This window comes from Mycetomoellerius zeteki, unplaced genomic scaffold (assembly GCF_001594055.1).
Source record: "Mycetomoellerius zeteki isolate Tzet28-1 unplaced genomic scaffold, Tzet1.0 scaffold145, whole genome shotgun sequence".
Taxonomy (NCBI): Eukaryota; Metazoa; Arthropoda; class Insecta; order Hymenoptera; family Formicidae; genus Mycetomoellerius; species Mycetomoellerius zeteki.
In genome coordinates, this window is record NW_017256393.1 from 1,281,567 (window position 1) to 1,300,184 (window position 18,618).

General features: G+C 32.8%; 1 protein-coding gene across 1 annotated transcript in view; it reads left to right on the forward strand.

Annotated features, from left to right (window-relative positions):
* Window positions 1-6: 6 nt before the first annotated feature.
* Window positions 7-18,618, forward strand: part of LOC108732033 (uncharacterized protein CG43867) — a 66,988-nt gene continuing 48,376 nt past the window's right edge. The window contains exon 1 of the mRNA XM_018462630.1: window positions 7-782. Coding sequence (XP_018318132.1) covers window positions 768-782 — 15 coding nt within the window. The 5' untranslated portion in view covers window positions 7-767. The remainder of the gene's footprint in view (window positions 783-18,618) is intronic.

The following is an 18,618-nucleotide window of genomic DNA, read 5'->3' on the forward strand; positions in this document are numbered from 1 at the left end:
GCTCCAATTCCGGACCCGATAGCCCGCGATTGTGGCCACGACAATTTCGACAAGCCCCAACGCCGCCGCCACGGCCTAGGCACGTCGGCACCGCCGCTACTACCGCCATCAGTACCGCCAGTACCTCTACTAGTGTCTCCACGAATGTCAATAACAACAATAATAACAATAATGCGGGTAGCGGCGCGCCGCTGTCGGTGCATACGAGAGACTCGCCCTACGTCAACGTGTCGAATCTGTTCTTTCACAAGGACAAGAGCTTCGCTGAGAGTGCCAGAAGCGCCGGTTACATCGAACTCCGTGAAAAGCCCAAGTGTAGCCCATACGACTTCACGTCCGAGTCGAGCGGCCACGTGGAGTATGCGGATAAAAGAACGTTCATCACTCCAGTTCAGTCCGACCTGGCCTACGATGTCGGAAAGGAACCAGGTAGTCCCCTCTGTCGAGGAAGGTCAAACTACGACCCGGGGCCTTCCAGCGGCAGGAGCCACTTTGACAGGGCGTTCTCGTTCTCCGGCAGGCAACCGCCTGAGCAATTACCGGCATCACGAATATATGAAGCGGGCAGATTGTTCGTTGATCCGAGAGCCACTGGTGGCAACGTCGACCTGAAGAGGGAAAAGCTGGACGTCAGGCCCACTTACAGCACGTCCAAGAGCTTCGACGGGTATACGACGACAGTGGAGGAGCTCAACTGGCAGGAGAGATGTTTGGAGTTGCAGCTGGAGTTGCACAGGAGTAGGAGTCAAGCGACCAGGGTGAGGGACATGCTTCGAGAAAAGGTAAGTTTACACTCGTTTTTTTCCGTATGAATTAACTTTTTACCTGCCTGCAAAACAGCTTTTGAAATTATCGGTTTTTATTAATGTAGATTTATTTTATCTTGATTTAATTTACTTTTTATCTTTCTCTAATTTTAAAAATTAGAAAAGTAAATCAAACCGAGATTAATCTACACGGTAGAAAGGAATTTAAATAAAATGCAATTACCATACGTTTAACATTTTGGAGTTTAGCTAGGAAATTGTAATGTAAAAATCGAGATAGTAATAGATTTTTAAATAATACATAACTATTAAATGCATCAAAGTCTACTTATTTATTTAAAGTATTATTTAAAATATTTACGTATTTATTTATTTAAAGTTTGTATACGGCAGCTAAAGAGTTAATTGTTATTCTATTATTTCTAAACAGTGTTAATAAAACTAAATTTAAAAGTAAGGTAATGATTATGATGACAAATTCGACAAGAAGACACAATAATAATTACATCGTTAATCTTATTTAATTGCAGTTAGCTATTCGCTATAAAGGGTTGATAGTTAACGAATTTGTCATCCGGAATTTTTCCGATATACGCGGAATACTTTAAACAAATTACGCAGGGTCTAAGTGCGTAGCAGGGAGAACCGAAATATATATCTCAAAGTCTGTATTAGTATGCATGACCACGCGCGCCGATTTAACGCCGTCACCTTAGATAAGGCACATAGACGCATCGCGTTGTTCGGCGTCAGCTTGTTCCTTGTCTTTTCAAAATGTACCACATCAATCATTTAGCGAAACAAGCACTCGCGGACGACAGTTAGTACTGCTGTTGTTTTGAAAAAATACATTCCGCTGCACGTTGTGTGCACGTCGTCCCGCGCATCGGACGATGGCAAGCGTGGGAATTAACGTAGATGCGTTCGGAGAATTCTTTGCATTTCATGCTTGAGAAATTTTGTAAGATTTCCATTAATGTACAACATTTAGGGCAAAGAAAAAGGAACAAAACATTCAGAGAAATCACTCGTTATTTCGGAGTTGGAGAGAATTAAGGCTTTTTTTGCGGTTCGATTTGATTTACGAATAGTCCTCTACATGGAAAAAACAGTTTTACTGAAATATTAAAAAATTTAGTTACATATATAGATCTAAAAATAATTTTGGTCAACTATTAAAATATTAAAATAATTATGTAGGACGCTCAAGCTGCGGTTACTAAGAATATCAAAATTTTTTGCAGCATGCTCATTGTGTTTGAATTTTCTGCATAATTGTTTTGCTGTCCCAACAAAATTATTTTTAAAAATTACAAAATTATTTTTAGACCTTCATCTAGCAAAATTTTTAAATATTTCAGCAAAATTGTTCTTTACGTGTACGTACAGGTTTGTTCATCCATTCGTTAGAGACGCGGCTTAACGCAAACAAACTGCCTCGCCAAAGAGACGATGAGACACACGTCGGACCGCGACAACGGAATGGACGTGTATGGAGCATACGTTGACGAGGATTCAACGTCAAGCCGGAAATTATACGTCCGCCTCGGCGGACATGCCGTAATATCGCTGACGGTTTTTTTTTTACGAACTTTTCCACAATACGTACCACCCATCCTCGCACATTTACCCACCGTTACAACGGTCGTTTTTATTTCTCACCGACAGCAAACAGGATCGAGAGCTAAACGACGAATCGGCAAACCGTATCGCGGATCCGTATCCGTATCGCAATGCGCGGATGGTCCAGATGATATTATCTTTTTCCGCATACTTTTTATAGTTACCGCGCAGAACAGATTTCACGAACAAAAGCTTACGGTTTATTATTTCTGAAGCTCCGAGTGATGTATCGACAGAAAAGATATTCCACAAAAGTTTTTCGTATTTATGGCTATAATTGTATCGTAAAATAATTATAGTTAGGAGCCTTAGTTTTGTAGTTATTTCTGCTTTGATATTTGAATAGTAATTATGTTTATAAATAAATAAGAATAAAAGAAATAGTCTTGTAGTCATTTTTATAATCGTATATTTCTTTTGGTATATAAAACTATAAATAATAATTATATTATTAATATTATGGCAGTAATAACTAAAAATACAATTCCTGACTATAATATTTTACCATGCAATTATAGTCACAAATATAAAAAAAATTTACAATGCGACTGGATACTTTGGAATTCTTTTTTATTCTGTATTGCTTTGATTTTGTATAATATTTACCTGAAAATAATTAAATGTATATATAAAATGATTATTATGAAATTATGAAATTCCTCTGGAAAAATATTTACTGAATAATAATTCGAATGATTACGTCAGAATTCTGACTGTAATATTTTCTTAGGTACTGAAGTCAAATTGGCCTCTATTTATTTTTCACATTGCACGACTAGGATGTTCAACCTCGCCGTGTTTCCTCTTGTGGTATAACCTTTCGCTGAAAGCGGATGCTGTTTATATTATCGAAGCGGGGAGCCGCGTGCCCTGAGCGCGTGCAAAATTCAAGACGAAATCCTTGATGTATCTTGGGGCTATCTTTCGCACGGAAGGGATCTCAAACGGATTTACGACTCGAGGCACAAGGTTTTCCTACCCTTGTGTGCGATAATCTCATTTTGAATAGTAAACATTTTTGCAATGCAAAGAGGATTTCAAATACGATTATTTGTGGATCGACATGAAATATTTTTACGTAAATATGTAAAAATAGAAAACTCGGTTGCGTAAATAAAAATTTAAGACTTAAATAAAGCTTAGATTCTAAACAAACTTCAACATAATTTTAAATTTGAAGATAAATTCTGTAGATATATAATATCGGAAATTAAGAAAAATTAAAGAAAATAATTCTTTTCTCGATGCTTTTCTTTTTCTTTCGAAAAGATCGATTAAAATTCATCTAACATTCTATCATTGATCCAGTAAAAGTGGAACATATTAAACAATGCGTAAAGTCATTAAAATTACACGTGCTCGAGTTTGTTTAATACACGAGCTTATCTTCTTCATTGTTCTCAACACGTCGCTTATCATTCATCGTTTTCCGATGTGCACATGGTTTAACGCGATATGCATGAGGGCACATGTACTATGCTGTATATAACAAGTTGAATAGCGAAAGGAGAATGTGTAGAATCAATTGTGGATTATAAATAACGGCTACACTGAACTGACCGTGACGTCTCATTATCTAGGCAAACGTACAATACGATACGCCAACAGGGAAGGGATATTGTTCAAGCGTGCACATTACTCTATTCAATTCCATTTTCAAGCGACGTGTATCCACTAACGGCCATTAAATGTTCCCGATGTACAGTATGTCCCAGATTTAGCGATCCATTCTTCATCCACGAACTCTTCAATCAACTTTAAATCAATCTTTCTTCGAAACGAAGATATCGATTCATTATTTCATAAATTTTCGGTTTTTAACATTAATTATTATTGTAATTAATCTCAAATTATAAATTCAATAAAGTAAGAGAAATTTTTGCTATCTGTTTTCATTTTTGAAATTTATTTTTCGAGGCTTCTTCTAGCAGCCGCAAGCTGAAAATGATTGAGGTTCGATATTTTTTTTTAAGCAAAAATCGATTTATTTGTCCAAGAATATTTAAAAGGTGGCCTGGTAGATCTGAGATATCCTGTATCATCCTGTATGTAGCTCATATTAATATTGATTCCTCGAGCGTGTGGCGTTAATGGAAGTCCTCACGTTAATAGACACACGAGTCTTCAAACGTCGATACGGATTTCAAAGAATGTTTATCAATGTCACAATCCTCAAAACAGTCGTTCATTCTTACTTATTCGCGTATAAAAATTTAATTATTTTACCGAGCAAAAACACATTTATTTTAATCCCTGAGGGTGAAAAGCTTTGCACATATTAAAGTAAAGTAACGGTATTAGTAGTTATGTTATATAGAATAAACCCTGAAAAACCTGCGTACTCTCGTTGTAACTTTTTTTTAGATAAAACACGCTGGAAAAAAACCTTCTGTTTCATATATCCTGTAGATTAAAATACGTGCAATATTGAGAGAGAGTCACGCTTTTCGAATATTCCTATAAACGTGACAATAAAACATCAATGAAATTAAAATACGGCGGAAGAATTGTTCCATGATAATTTCATTACTTTCTCTGGTAATGGAACGTTTAATATTGCAATCGGTTTGCAATTAAATCGATTAAAAATTTATATTATTACACACCATCAGTTACCATTTTCCCTTCTCTCTAACCATGCGTTTTGGTCTTCGCGCTGATGAGTTTTCACGCTCTAACTCAAGTTTTTCCCGTAAAATCTTGCACCGATGTTTCGTTTTATAATTTACGCATTATGTAGGATTGAGAAAAAGACTTTCTTTTTTATCTTCTTTTAAAAATATACGTGTCTTGATCGTGATAGAGCACTTTTATAGACATATGTGTCTCTTGTGATGGAACACTTTTTCCTCTTTCTTTTCCGGTTTTTATAAATTTTCTTCTCCTTTTGTACGAATGTCTCTTTTGGGACATACTATCACTTTTTTTCTAATTCTCTATCAGTTTCCGCAACATCCAGCACATACACTGCTTTCAGAAATTGAGAAGTTCGTAGCGCAGAGAAAAATGCACGATAGAGACAAGACAAATAAAGATGGATAGGTGACTCGTCTCTCCATTGATACGGATGCACACGTTCGATTCTCCCGGGACCTATACGAGTCAGATACTGGTTACCATTGCCGTGTGCGTGAAATATCCACCATTATCTTGATTTGTTTGCGCCTGCCTTGAGTGCGTACGCTATATTTCGGATGGTTAATTTGTTGATCGACTGTGCCTGTAGTCTTTAATTTTTCATTCTAATGGATCGCTATCAAAAGTCCACACGTGTCACCACTGTTATTGCCGCAGTATCGACGTGGTACTAAATCAATAGCTTGAATCTGTAATTCGCGGCAATATATCTGTCGAAGTTCGACGTATTTCGACGATTTCGATTGTCGAAATCGGATAGAAATATTCACTATGACTATATTTACCATCAATTAAAAAATTATATTCACCCTGAATGAACAGGCGTTATATCGAATAATGAACATATATTTGACATATTTGATGTAATACCTATTATATATATTCAGGGTAAACTCGTTTTGGATTGAGTAAAAAGTTTGTTCGATTTTCAAGATGAGATAAAATATTTTTTTTGAAGACAGAATAAATTTTAATCAGTTATATGATAAGGCAAAGTTTTAGCTTATGTATTTTTAGTTTAATTAAAGTCGGAATTCTCTTTTATAATCTGCAAGTAACTCAGTAATAAAAAAATAATCATAGGATTATTTTTTGAAAATAAATTTTCAGGGAAAACTTCAAGCTTTTAAATTGTCGAAAATTTTTGCAAATTTTTTTGGACACGTAACAGGCCCACAAAATGAGAAGAAGAGCTCGAAGTTTTCTATATGTAAAAATTACTAAACACACATAAACTCATATAAAATATAGTAATCTTTCGAAAGTAGAGATTTCAAGCTTTAAAACCCTTTTTTTAGTTTAAATTTCGTGCATTTTTAACGAAAATATTGTACGTACAATATTTGACATAAAATATTTGACGTAAAATATTTGACATAAAAATACGAAATTACATTTTACTCAATTTAAATAGTTTTTGCACTGATGAATGTATTCATAATGAATATTTCTATTCGATATCGTTAATCCTATTTCGGACACAAAAAAACGAAACAATGATATGTTTATCAACATAAAGATGAATGTCTTTTATCTTTAGGATTTGATATAAAGTTCAATACAGATTTAAAATCACTGCACAATCTGGAAAATCAGTCTCAATCAGTTCGTTGCTACATCTGATTCTCGATTCCAGAATAGCTCCCAATCAACGTAATTCTATAGAAAATAAGACATTTATAGAGATTCAATCGGAAGTTTATATACGATGATATTCTTCTCTGATTTTCGTTTGTCGACCTGTAAAAATCCGTGTTGAAATTTTTTTGTAAGTTAAGTAGATCTAGTGTTGTTAAAAAAGAATTAATTTCGTTACAGATTTGTATAAATTTAATGTAATTCTAAATCAATCTATTAAAAGATAATTCTGAGCCTTGCGGTATCCTTTATAGCTTATCGACAGATATTCCGTCCATAACGTAATAGATATACACAGCGAGTACAAATGTTACACGTACGTTTCTCCAAGTCTGTGTGTACGTTTGATAAAATAGGTAGACAGAGCAAGACAGGGAATTACAATCTGCAAAGTTCTCGTAGTAACGGACGTCTGTGTCGGATAGTACAGTGCCAAGAGCCGCGGACATTGCGCCCAATTAGTAGTTAAGCTTACGCGAAACTTCGACGAAATTCAAGTTTGGAGAATTGGTGCCGAGGATTAAGATACTATACTTTACTTTAGCGCAGTGGCAGTGAGCCTTTCTGTGGCTTTATGAAACCATTTATAGCTCAAGTTTTATCAAAAATTATTTTTATTTGAGCTTCGATAAAAGAAGAGAATCTCGCGCGCTTGGACATGAATATTATAAGTTTGCTAACATTCTTTCTTTAGATTTTATCTATATTTGCTTTTCTGCTGAAAAGCTTAGCTAAGTCAATCTTGATACACAACACGGTGATTCAATTGAGAAACTCAGGTGAAGTTTGCTCGAGATATTTTATTTTTTACTGTGGCCTAATCGATCCTTCAGAGATTATATTTTTGTTTGCGTTTACTATTTTTTAAACTTATAATATTTTGATACTAAAGGTTATTTGAGAAGAGAAATTACTTCACATGAAAAACTTACTTTTGAAAACCAAAAATAAATTTTTAAAATATATTAAAATTGAAAATTGTATATTCTTATTATATGTTTTATACTTTTTTGTATATCAGTGTTATCTCGAAAGATAATGCTAGATGATAATTTTTTTATATTTTATATTGATTTAATAAAGTAACTACGAGCCCGTATTGCCCGTAGCAATGCGGACTTTTATTTAAAACTACTTTGCTTTTATTACTTTCTCAAACTCAATGTATAAAATTGAATATTTATTTGAGGAATAAAGTTTACTTCTGTTTTAATCAAAATAATTATGGAAATTACTTTACTATTTTTTTTCTATAATTTTTTTTACATCCTAAGGACAATTGTGTGCACAATTCATATAGTAGCTAAAATTTGTTATTAATAATATATGTTTATATATACAAATATAATACAAATAACAAATTTTAGCAAATACAATAATAGCAAATTTTTATATAATAGCAAATTTCAGCTGTTATCAATTATAATAAATTAAAATATGTTCTTTTCAATTAAGATTTAACAACATTTCCATTTTAAAATACTCTTTCGATCGAACGAAATCAGTTCTCATCTTAGATGACACTAACGAATCCACAAAATAAAATGTAAAATATATGATAACACATTGTTGGTCGAAATTACTATGAAATACGAAGAACAAAATATTCGACGTGCAATTATTTAATAAAAATAATATTAAATATTTCTTTTTTGAAAAAAGTCCAACATACGGCCGTGACTTTTAGTTTGGTGTACGTTGTTTTATTATACGTTATGGCCATTTGTTTTGGTATACGTTATGGCATTCGCGTAAAGCCGTCGTGCGCAGAATATTTATTGACTATGTTTACACGAACACCCTTAATCGGATTTAATAATATCCGTAGTTATGTAAAACTGGCTAATCATAGCAATTTCTCTGAAGGATCGAATAACTGTGATTTGCCAGTTTCTAACTACGGATGTTATTAAATCCGATTAAGGGTGTCCGTGTAAATGTAATCATTATCATTGCAAGGTGAGACTTTAGCGGCAAGTGACGATTATACTGCGTTATACTGCTCCGTATTACCTATTGAAATGCGATTATTTTCTATGAACAATTAGCTCGTCTATCAGCACGTACGTTTGATTAACTCCCGCGTCTGTTAATTTATTGACAACTTTTATTGAAGCAAGTATTTCGCAAGGTTTATTCATTTCACATGCAGAAGTAACAGAGAATGGGAATTATAAAATATTCTTTTATTGCGATACTCATACGGGCGATAATTACCTATTGAAATGCGATTATTTTCTACGAACAATTAGTCTGGATATGGGCACGTATACAATTGATTAACTCCCGCGATTGATGACTATTAAGCGTTAATTTATCGACAGCTTTTATCAAAGCAAATGTTTTGCGCAGTTTGTTTATTTCGCTTAAAGAAGGCGATAGAAGATGAGAATTGTAAAGTATTATCTTATTATGATATTCATTGATATTCATTGATTTTTAATAATAATTTTTAGATTTTAATATATTTTGTATCAAACATTAAATTTTGTGCTAATAAATATAATTTGTTCATCATTTGCAGATTAAGAACACGGATTAATATACGAGTATTAATAATTCTGCGAATATCCTGTAATTCAAGTTATGGAAGACCACAATGTATTGATCGTTTATTATTAATAATGCACGTTTCATTAAATTTACGTTTTCGATATGTATTACCTATTACATATATGTAACACTGAGTTTTGATTGTATCTCATTGAATGACAGTTGAATTAGTCGTTAACTCGATTTTAATATCACAAAATTTATTGTATTAATTTACAAGGTTTGTGAGCATTGAGTGAATCATACAGCTTCTATTATTATTAATATTTTGTCGCATTTTCAATCGCATTTCAATGGAATTCCGTTGCTAGATAATAAAGTGTATATTATATCGTAATTAACATCGGGATGTCGTACAAAGTATCACGAGATTTATTCCATTCTAATAATTACATATTTATGATGGATACAAATTAAATTATCTGTAAAACATAGTAGGAAAAAATTGTTAATTTAGTCGTTTATTTTTTCTTTCCAAATAATTTTAAATAAAATTTCAAGTTTGCGTTTAGTCTCTCTGTATGCTTCCAAGATTAAATGTATAATCATCCGTAAAAAATGGATCACTGTAACATTACAGCCCATTTTTTGCGAGTGAGTATATTATACAAACTAGTACGAGAAGACAATAATTAGAAATTCTTATAATACATATTTGTCAAAATATATAAATTATGATCAAAAATATTTTGCTAGATACCATTAATTAACTTATTTATTGAAAAAACTAATGATTATTAATTTTTTAAATAAATAAGGCATTTTGATTTAAATTTTTAGTTTATCCATTTTATTTATTGATAATTTTATGGATCAATTTTCAAGGAAATAATTGATCGCTGTTGTAATCGGCTGAATATACTCTCGGTTGATCTTTAATCAAACGGTTATTGAACCATCTGTGTCTCATATAATATGAAACTTTTTTCTGAATGTCTTATCTAATATGTATTATATATGCTTCTTGATCAAAATTCATAACGAAATACAAGCCTTGGTACATTAGCTTTAGCCTTAGCGGATCAAACCGATGATTCAATTACACGATAGCGCAGTCACACTTGAGAGCTATGTTTTATAATTGGCCATGAATTTTAATTAATGTAGTTAGCTATGTAAGGTCAAATGGACTAATTGAGGCTAAACGAGACCACGCGATGATTTTTTAATTATGAAATTAACGCTTGTTATAAAACTTTCAAAAAATGAGTCAAAGTTAGATGTTATGAATATAATACATATCTTAATTTTAAATTTAATTGCCTCAGTGTCGAGTTGGCTAAGACACTCGCTCCGGAAAGTCGAGAGGTCCCAGGTTCGAATTCTGGCTGAGGTAATATTTTTCGCAATAAGTTCTTTACTAAATTAACTTAGGGGAGATTATTTCATATATAGGAATGTCTGAACATTTCGACGCCTTATCATATTTATATTATTAACATCTCAGATTGATTGCGGTTAATGTCCGAACGTTTCGGCGCACAATCACATTGAGATAATTAAATTTAAAAATTAAGAATATTGTATTGTAAGAGTATTATATTCATAACATTTAGCTTTGACCGATTATTGGCGTTCTTTATATTTATGTACAGCATTTACGTCGTATTTATCCTTTTCAAAAAATGAATTTGGAATAATTATGCAAAGAATTATTTGAAAATAAAAATTATTTGATCGATCATTGGCGCTTTCTAATGTACTCGTATGTATGTTGCACATTTACACGATTTTAATTCTTATTAAAAGTCATTAATTTTATCACTGAAATATCATTATAGTGAAAGCCCAAGAAGTCTTGATTACTTCATTTAGCTATTTGACTTAACTTTATCGCATTTGTTTATGCGTTTGATATTGTATTACGCATAAATAACACACTAATGAGAATATGGATGACATGGATGATAACGTGACAATCAGTTTTCGATATTCAAATTCATTACTGTTTATTCAAATTTATAATATTACCGATTATTCATTGCTTAATAACGAATTTATTACGTAAATATAATTACATAATAAAAGTTGGATATACAAAAAAGGGATAAAAATTTTCATAAACGTTAATTTTTCATCAAATATATTATAAAATGATATATTTCTGAAATGTTTCTTGTCTGATATCGTCTAATATTATTTAAAAGGCTTAATTACATTGTATACATAAACGCAAGAATATAATCTTTAATTAAAATCTTTATTTGTAAAAATATTTTAACGAACATTCTTAGAATGCAATCAAGAGAAGGCGATATTTCTCTCCGTCTATCTCTATTTCGTTCCACTGTATTGCGAGAGCGGCGCCACGACGCCGAGCATTCTGTCTGGCTACGAGAAAACTTCGGCGCCGCGAAGGAATTGCGTCCGAAAAATAGTAAGCCATCGGTTAAACGTAGCTTCCTTGACTTTTTCGCATTGGATTGCGGCCCGCTACGTTATCGTTTACGGGTGGGAAGAGAATAGACGAGGTGTTGGAAAAACTGTTCAACCTGAACCACGAGTAGCAAACTTTTCGATATCCTTCAAGATATTTCCTCGAATGAGATTGTCCAACAACGATAAATAAAAAAGATCAAAGTATGCTATACGTCATGTACTATGGGCCAAACAAATTTTACAAATGTTGCACAAAAAAAAGAACAAGAACAATGCCTGTTTACGATGTTTATTTAAAAGCTGCAACCGCGTGTTATCTCGCACAATGCATTATAGTTATATTATAATAATTAGATCACGGTTCACATAATTCGTATTTATAGAGATTTGATATATATCCATATTTTAATTGTTAAATAACGTTATTCAGGGTGATAATTGCGATATTATATGACTTCATGTGAACTATTGAGATCGACGCAAGTAATTCTTTTAGAAAATATGAAACTGATTTATGACAGCAAATATCGTAATATAATTATAACGTTGCATACTTTATTGCTTTATAACTTTTTACGGTTTTGCATAAGGAAACATATTAAATTTTACATTATTCCACTATGATTATATAAATTAATGATCACATATATCGAATGTTTCTATATGTTTGCACATATATTATTCCACTATGATTATATAAATTAATGATCACATATATCGAATGTTTCTATATGTTTCCACATATATTAATTTATATAATTTCTTTTAATATATGGAATGTTTTATTTTTGCTATATTTTTTTCTAATAACGTATTATTTTGCTGTAATTTTGCGTTCCGATTTATTCTATTTTTCGTGGTTTCTTCATCACTCACTTTACACTGTGGAATTCGGTAAATTCACCATCAATGTCGAGATACGCCGGGCACATTTCGGCGAGAATTGATTAAACCCGGTTTAACCCTTCGTTTGAGCCCCCATGTGCCTCGTAATCGTAAATTGGGGCGGTTCTCGTACTTGTAGCGCTATATCACCTGCCTGAAAAGCGCAGTCTCTTTCCAGGCGCGACCTTCTTTAACTTTTAGACCCATGCGAACCGATTCACATTTGCATTCGTTTGATTTTAAATTACATTACTTTTCCGACTGCAACTTGAACACTTACGTAACCAGAGCACGTTAAATTTATCGTGTGCGTGTGTTGTGTGTGTTTGTGTGTGTGTAATTTTCTTTAATATACTGAAAGTAGATTCTCCTAAAAATTCCAAAATTGATTCGATATCGCTATATTATGTCCAATTTCGTCTTTCGATATCTCGGTTTACTGCATCACGGAACTGTTTTCGAAGTACAGGATTGCGTGAATCTCAAAGAAATTGTCTCGCCAGATAGGCGGCGAGGGAAGAAGCGTTTTCGCAGTCGTGGCATATATAAGGGGAAGGTACAACGGAGGGATCGAGGCACTGAGGGGTTGTTCTACCTGACGTACGATAAAGCTCGCGCGTAACGGGCCGAGACCGTGTTCTCCGAATGGACTCTTTTTAACTCGGGACCACTAGACAGACGAACATGTTAATATCATTTGCCTGCCATGTCGTTGCTTTTATTTCGACCGCGGAGTCTACTTTGTGCTCGAGTAATAAATAATTTCGAATTTTAATCACGTTGGAATTTTGTTGTACGTTTCACCGGGGAATGCAGCGTTAATAGAAATCCTCTTAAACCTATCGCATTATGTGTGTTTTAAGCAAAATATTTTAAGCGAATCAAATGAGAACAGTAAATTATACTTTGTTAATAAAGTTTGAAATTATATGCAATTTTTCGTAAAAATAGAAACTTAATATTGCTTATATATCTTTTATTTTGAGTAAAAATTAATTTAATTTGTCATACATCTCATTTTTTCTCGAATGAAAGAGACAATTACGATAAAATAAATTATATCGTAAAAAATTGATGAAAATTTTTGATATTTATTAATTCCTTTCTTAATAACTTTATATTAAGATATATTTGTTTCTCCATTTTTTATGAAAAGAAGTTTTAATAAGATTCTTCAGTTATTGCTTAAGTTTAGCATCTCATTGCCATGTTAAATCGATAATATTCTATGCGAGCATTCTTTTGAAGGACATGGCATTACTAGCATTAGTCCGCCTGTTAATAATGTTAAGTTTTATTAAACGAGTGGTTACTTATGTTTTTTTTTAATTCTTACTTTCTATATTTACTAGAAACTATTATCCTCTTTGCTTTCGTTCATTTTTAACTCACGGTAATGAAACAATTTTAAATTAGAAATAAAAAATGAGACCCGTCGGCCACAAAAAGGTTAAATAATTCATGCGTTGTTCCAATTTTCATACAATCCATCAGCGTGACAGAAAGAATGAAAGGGACGGTTGAATTTTTATCCTTGTTTGTCATACGCAACCGTTTTGCAAACCTGCCGCTGACGCTGGACGCTGGGGAAAAAAGGAATTGAGACTTTTCGACAGCCGACACAAGCCGCGGAAATGAAAGGACAGGCTCCGGTGATTAAAAGCCCTTGGGCTGCAATTGATTTTTTTCTCGCATCCATTACACTCACACCTAGACGCAATGGACAACAGTTTGTTTGTACACTCTACAGAGTGTACGAATATCGATGAGGCAGTTGTGCAAATTTATTATCTCTTCTGTTTATTTATAATTATACGTCTCATTTGTTCATTCAATATTAATTTTAGTTGACTGACAAATGACATGAAATAACATTTTCAAAGTCGAAATGTGCAATCTTGCCCAAAAAGTACATTCGGGACGCATTTAATAAATTTTCATTATCCAATTTTGTTAGTATTTAATAACTTAGCCATTTTTTCTATTTCTGCACGGAAAAAAAAACGATTTTGCTGCACTGAAAGAGCAATTTTGCTGAAGAATCTAAAAATTCGATACAGATCTGAAAATAATTTTGCTGAACCATTAAAATATTTTACAGGAATCTTAAGCATGATGAACAATGCTGCAAAATGTTTTTGATATTCTAGAAACCAATTTTATCGTCATATCCTAATTGTTTGGCTAGTCCAATAAAATTATTTTTCAAATCTGTATCTATTATAGCTAAATTTACAGATTCTTCAGCAAAATTGTTTTTTCAGTGTGAAGTATCTAAAAATTTAGCTAGATACAGATCTGAAAATAATTTTGATAGCCCATCCAAATATATAATGCATAGGATTTTCAAAGCATGGAAAATAATGCTGTAAAAAAATTTTGACATTCTAACAACCAGTTTGAGCGCCCTACATAATTATTTTGATGATCCAACAAAATTATTTTTAGATTTATATTTAACTAAATTTTTAGATTCTTCAGCAAAATCTTTCTTTCTATGTGGTTTCTGCTGGCAATAATTCTGATAATATATTCGTGGAAAGTATTTCTGAAAACACAATTTTGCGTTTACTACACTTTATTCTTTTTTTTTAATTCAGTACAAGGACTATTCCGATTGGCATATCCGTCGAACCGCACTATCAAGCTAAAACTCACGTCCAGCCGATCCATTTATCCTTGGGAGAAAAGAGGAAAAAAGCTCGTATTTATTGGCTTGCGTCGCGACAGTTACATATTGCAACGCGTACGTATAAGCCTTGCGTGTACAGCTTCGTGGATCACGAAATGCGTTTCATTGCTACTTTCTTCGTAGGTCACTCTGCACGTCATTGCGTACTTGAAAACTTCGAGTAAAATGGATAGTTGTTAGGTCGACATAGAAGCTTTATCACATCCGTGAAATAAAATCGAGATTGTAATAAATGTTTCAATAATTTTTATTAATCAAAATAATTATTGGATTTAACTCGTTTTCTTCTCACATATTTTCTTAACTATTATTTGAGAAACTACCTTCTTTTTGGGGATATAACTCTACATAGCACTTTCTCTTACGGTCATTTTCCGGTACAATTTGCATTGCAGTCATATGTTCCTTCGATATTTTGTTTTAGTAAAGAGACGGAAAGAATACGCACATATATAGATACGAGAATATACTCTGTTGGATTTGCAAGTCCAGAAGCTTGTTCTATTGTATCTTCCATGAAGCATACATCTCCCGTAGTTCGTCTCGACTTCCCTATCCATCTTCCTCTCTCTCTTCTGCGACTGTACCCTTTTTTGTCTACCTCCCTTTGCGTTTACATATCGTCTGTCGACGCCGTCGAGTACGACAAAGTAGAATTTCAACACATGGCACTTTCGCCCTCGCGTACGCGATAAGAGCACCTTTCTCTTCTCTTTTCTGTGAATGAGACTACGGAAAAGAGAGGAAGTTTATTCGCATTATGCAATCGTCAGAGCTGAATAATACTTCAACGTGTGAAATATGTGCTGAAAATGTTGAAATAGTTGAAATATTATATAATATTCTTTGCGGTTGTTATATAATTAATAAAAATTGTAAATATAAATTGTAGTAAGTAAATATAATATACGACAATACTCGCCAGTAATAAATTCGAGCGACAAACAAGAGACATTTAATTAAACTACTAACGAAGATTATGTGTCTTTGAAGTTATAACATATATAACACTACACGGAAAAAACAGTATGGTTGGTCTACACAGAAATCTGGTGATGCCAACCAAATTAAATAATAAAATATGAAGCAACTATTTATGTGGTCGCTTGAACTATAGTACAATGATTAGGTTAGGTTATATTGCAGCAATGACGGCATTTCACATATACATATTTTTAATTGTAAGCGTGGTGAGTCGCTTTTGCTTTTTGAAATTGTAACTTAATTCATAGCATGATGTAACAAGAAATTAATTCTTATTAATAATTTAATTCTTATTACATCATACTTTATAATATCACGATTGACGCAACTATATGGATATATAACTTGTCCTTATATATAGTAAATGATCCCCCAACCAAGTTTTGGTTATCACAATCAGATCGCGCCTAACTAAATTGATATAGTCGACACATCAAAGTAAATAAATAAATCGTATCCACCATACATATTCCTATCACATATAAAAATAACTAGGATGATGTTTCTATATTGTTCACAACTAAATATTTTTAGTTATGTGAACTACATCTTTTTTTTCTGTGTATATATTATACATATATATAAAAAGTTTACGTGCATATATTTGGTAATATATTTGCGTATGTTTTAACGAAACATTCATATTACGATTATTTTTTGGCAACTTGAAATTATTATTGACGAAAACAATAGTTGAAAACTGAATAGCTGAATAGCTGAACACGTTGCAAAAGTCGCTCGCACAGAAGTTTGAAAGTAAAGCGGAAGCAGACAAAATTCTCTTCGGCGGTATGAAAATTTATCATGGCCACGAATCTCGATTCAAATCCAATTTTCGAGATATACGAGACCATGCGCAATTTCCTACGTTTTTCAGATTTCCTACGTTTCCTCTACTTTCACTTCCGCCACATTCTTCCCCTTGTTTACCATTCAGTATTTGTCTGTCAAAAATGATATACTGATCCACCGTGGCTTAGATTTAGATGGATAGAAACGCCAATCTTTCTTCCGTTATTTGTGATACAGTGCAAAATTTTTCACATGTTAAATTACATCGCCCGATTCTACATAGCTTTTAATATAGATGCAGGTTATTTTTATTTACTTATTTTTTAGCACTTTCTAATATTTTAAAATATTAATAATTTAGCTCAATGTGTAAAATGTAAGAGAAACTGAAAAAAAAAACATCAGCAATAATCCATTCAGTATATACATATAAATTACGGCAGATTATGAATAATTTAAGTGATTATACATATATGATCTATTATTATACCTGCAATCGCTAAATTAAAATGTCTAATACCTTCAAAAGCAATTATTCCTGCTTTTTCATTCCTTTATAATACTCTATTAAATGCATGTCACTTCTTAGCTCTTCAAAATCGTCTGGTCGTCTTAACACAAAATGGATATGCGCAATTATTGTGGGGGCTCTCTTTTGTCTGGCGTTGAGAGATTTTAAAAGCTTCCATTCTCCAAGTTCGATTAACGCACCCCCTTTGTTTTTTATCCAAGGTCCTGCGCAACCGGCCGTTAGTCTCTCTCTTCCTCTATTTTGTGAAAATAAAAGTTGATCGTACGAGCAGATCCCATTTAGCTCGGAAAGTTATCTCGAGGAACTTTATCGGTCGGTAGAGAGCACGCTCTTTCGCGCTTTGTTTTCCACTTATCCTCGATGCCACTTTCCTCTGGACAACTATTTTCCATTGACAGCTACTCTCAGTTTTACGATTAATATGTCGATAAAAGAAGTACTCCGTCACACATATATATATATATATGTATATTTCTTATAGAGTATTTTATACATGGTGGATACTAAATACTCTAAAAGATTTTAAGAGGTGATTTCTCACAGAAATTCAAGATGAAAATTTCATATGACCATACGTCCAATTTAATTTTAAAGATATGGAGTGTTTAAATTGAAGGAAAAAAATTTTGTTTTTTTTTTCAAAAATTTCGAAAATTACTCGAGTTATTTTGATAAGACTTTGTATTTTAAAGTTTCAAAATAACTCGAATGGTTTTCGAAATTTTTGGAAAAAAAATGAAAATTTTCCCTCAACTTTGAAACTATTTCCTGTATCTTTGAAACTAAGCCTGTCTCGGACATGTAGTCGTATAAAATTTTCAGCTTGAATTGTGTGAGAAATCGCTCCATAAAATCTTTTAGAGTAACTTAGTATCCACCCTGTACACATATACATAAAAATGCAATGTGAAGATATTTTTTTACATCAAAAACTACGGTATCGTGAGAAATGTCGTGAGAAAAATAAAAAGTGTCGTGAAATGAGTAGCTAGTGAGTAAAGTACAAGTAGATGTCTAATAAATCAAAGCTTTTTAAAGAGAGAAAGAAGGATAAGTCGAAATTTAGCAATCGCATGAATCGAGAGCGAGGACCAAAGAAGAAATTGGCTGACCAAATGGGACCCGCGGGTATCGAA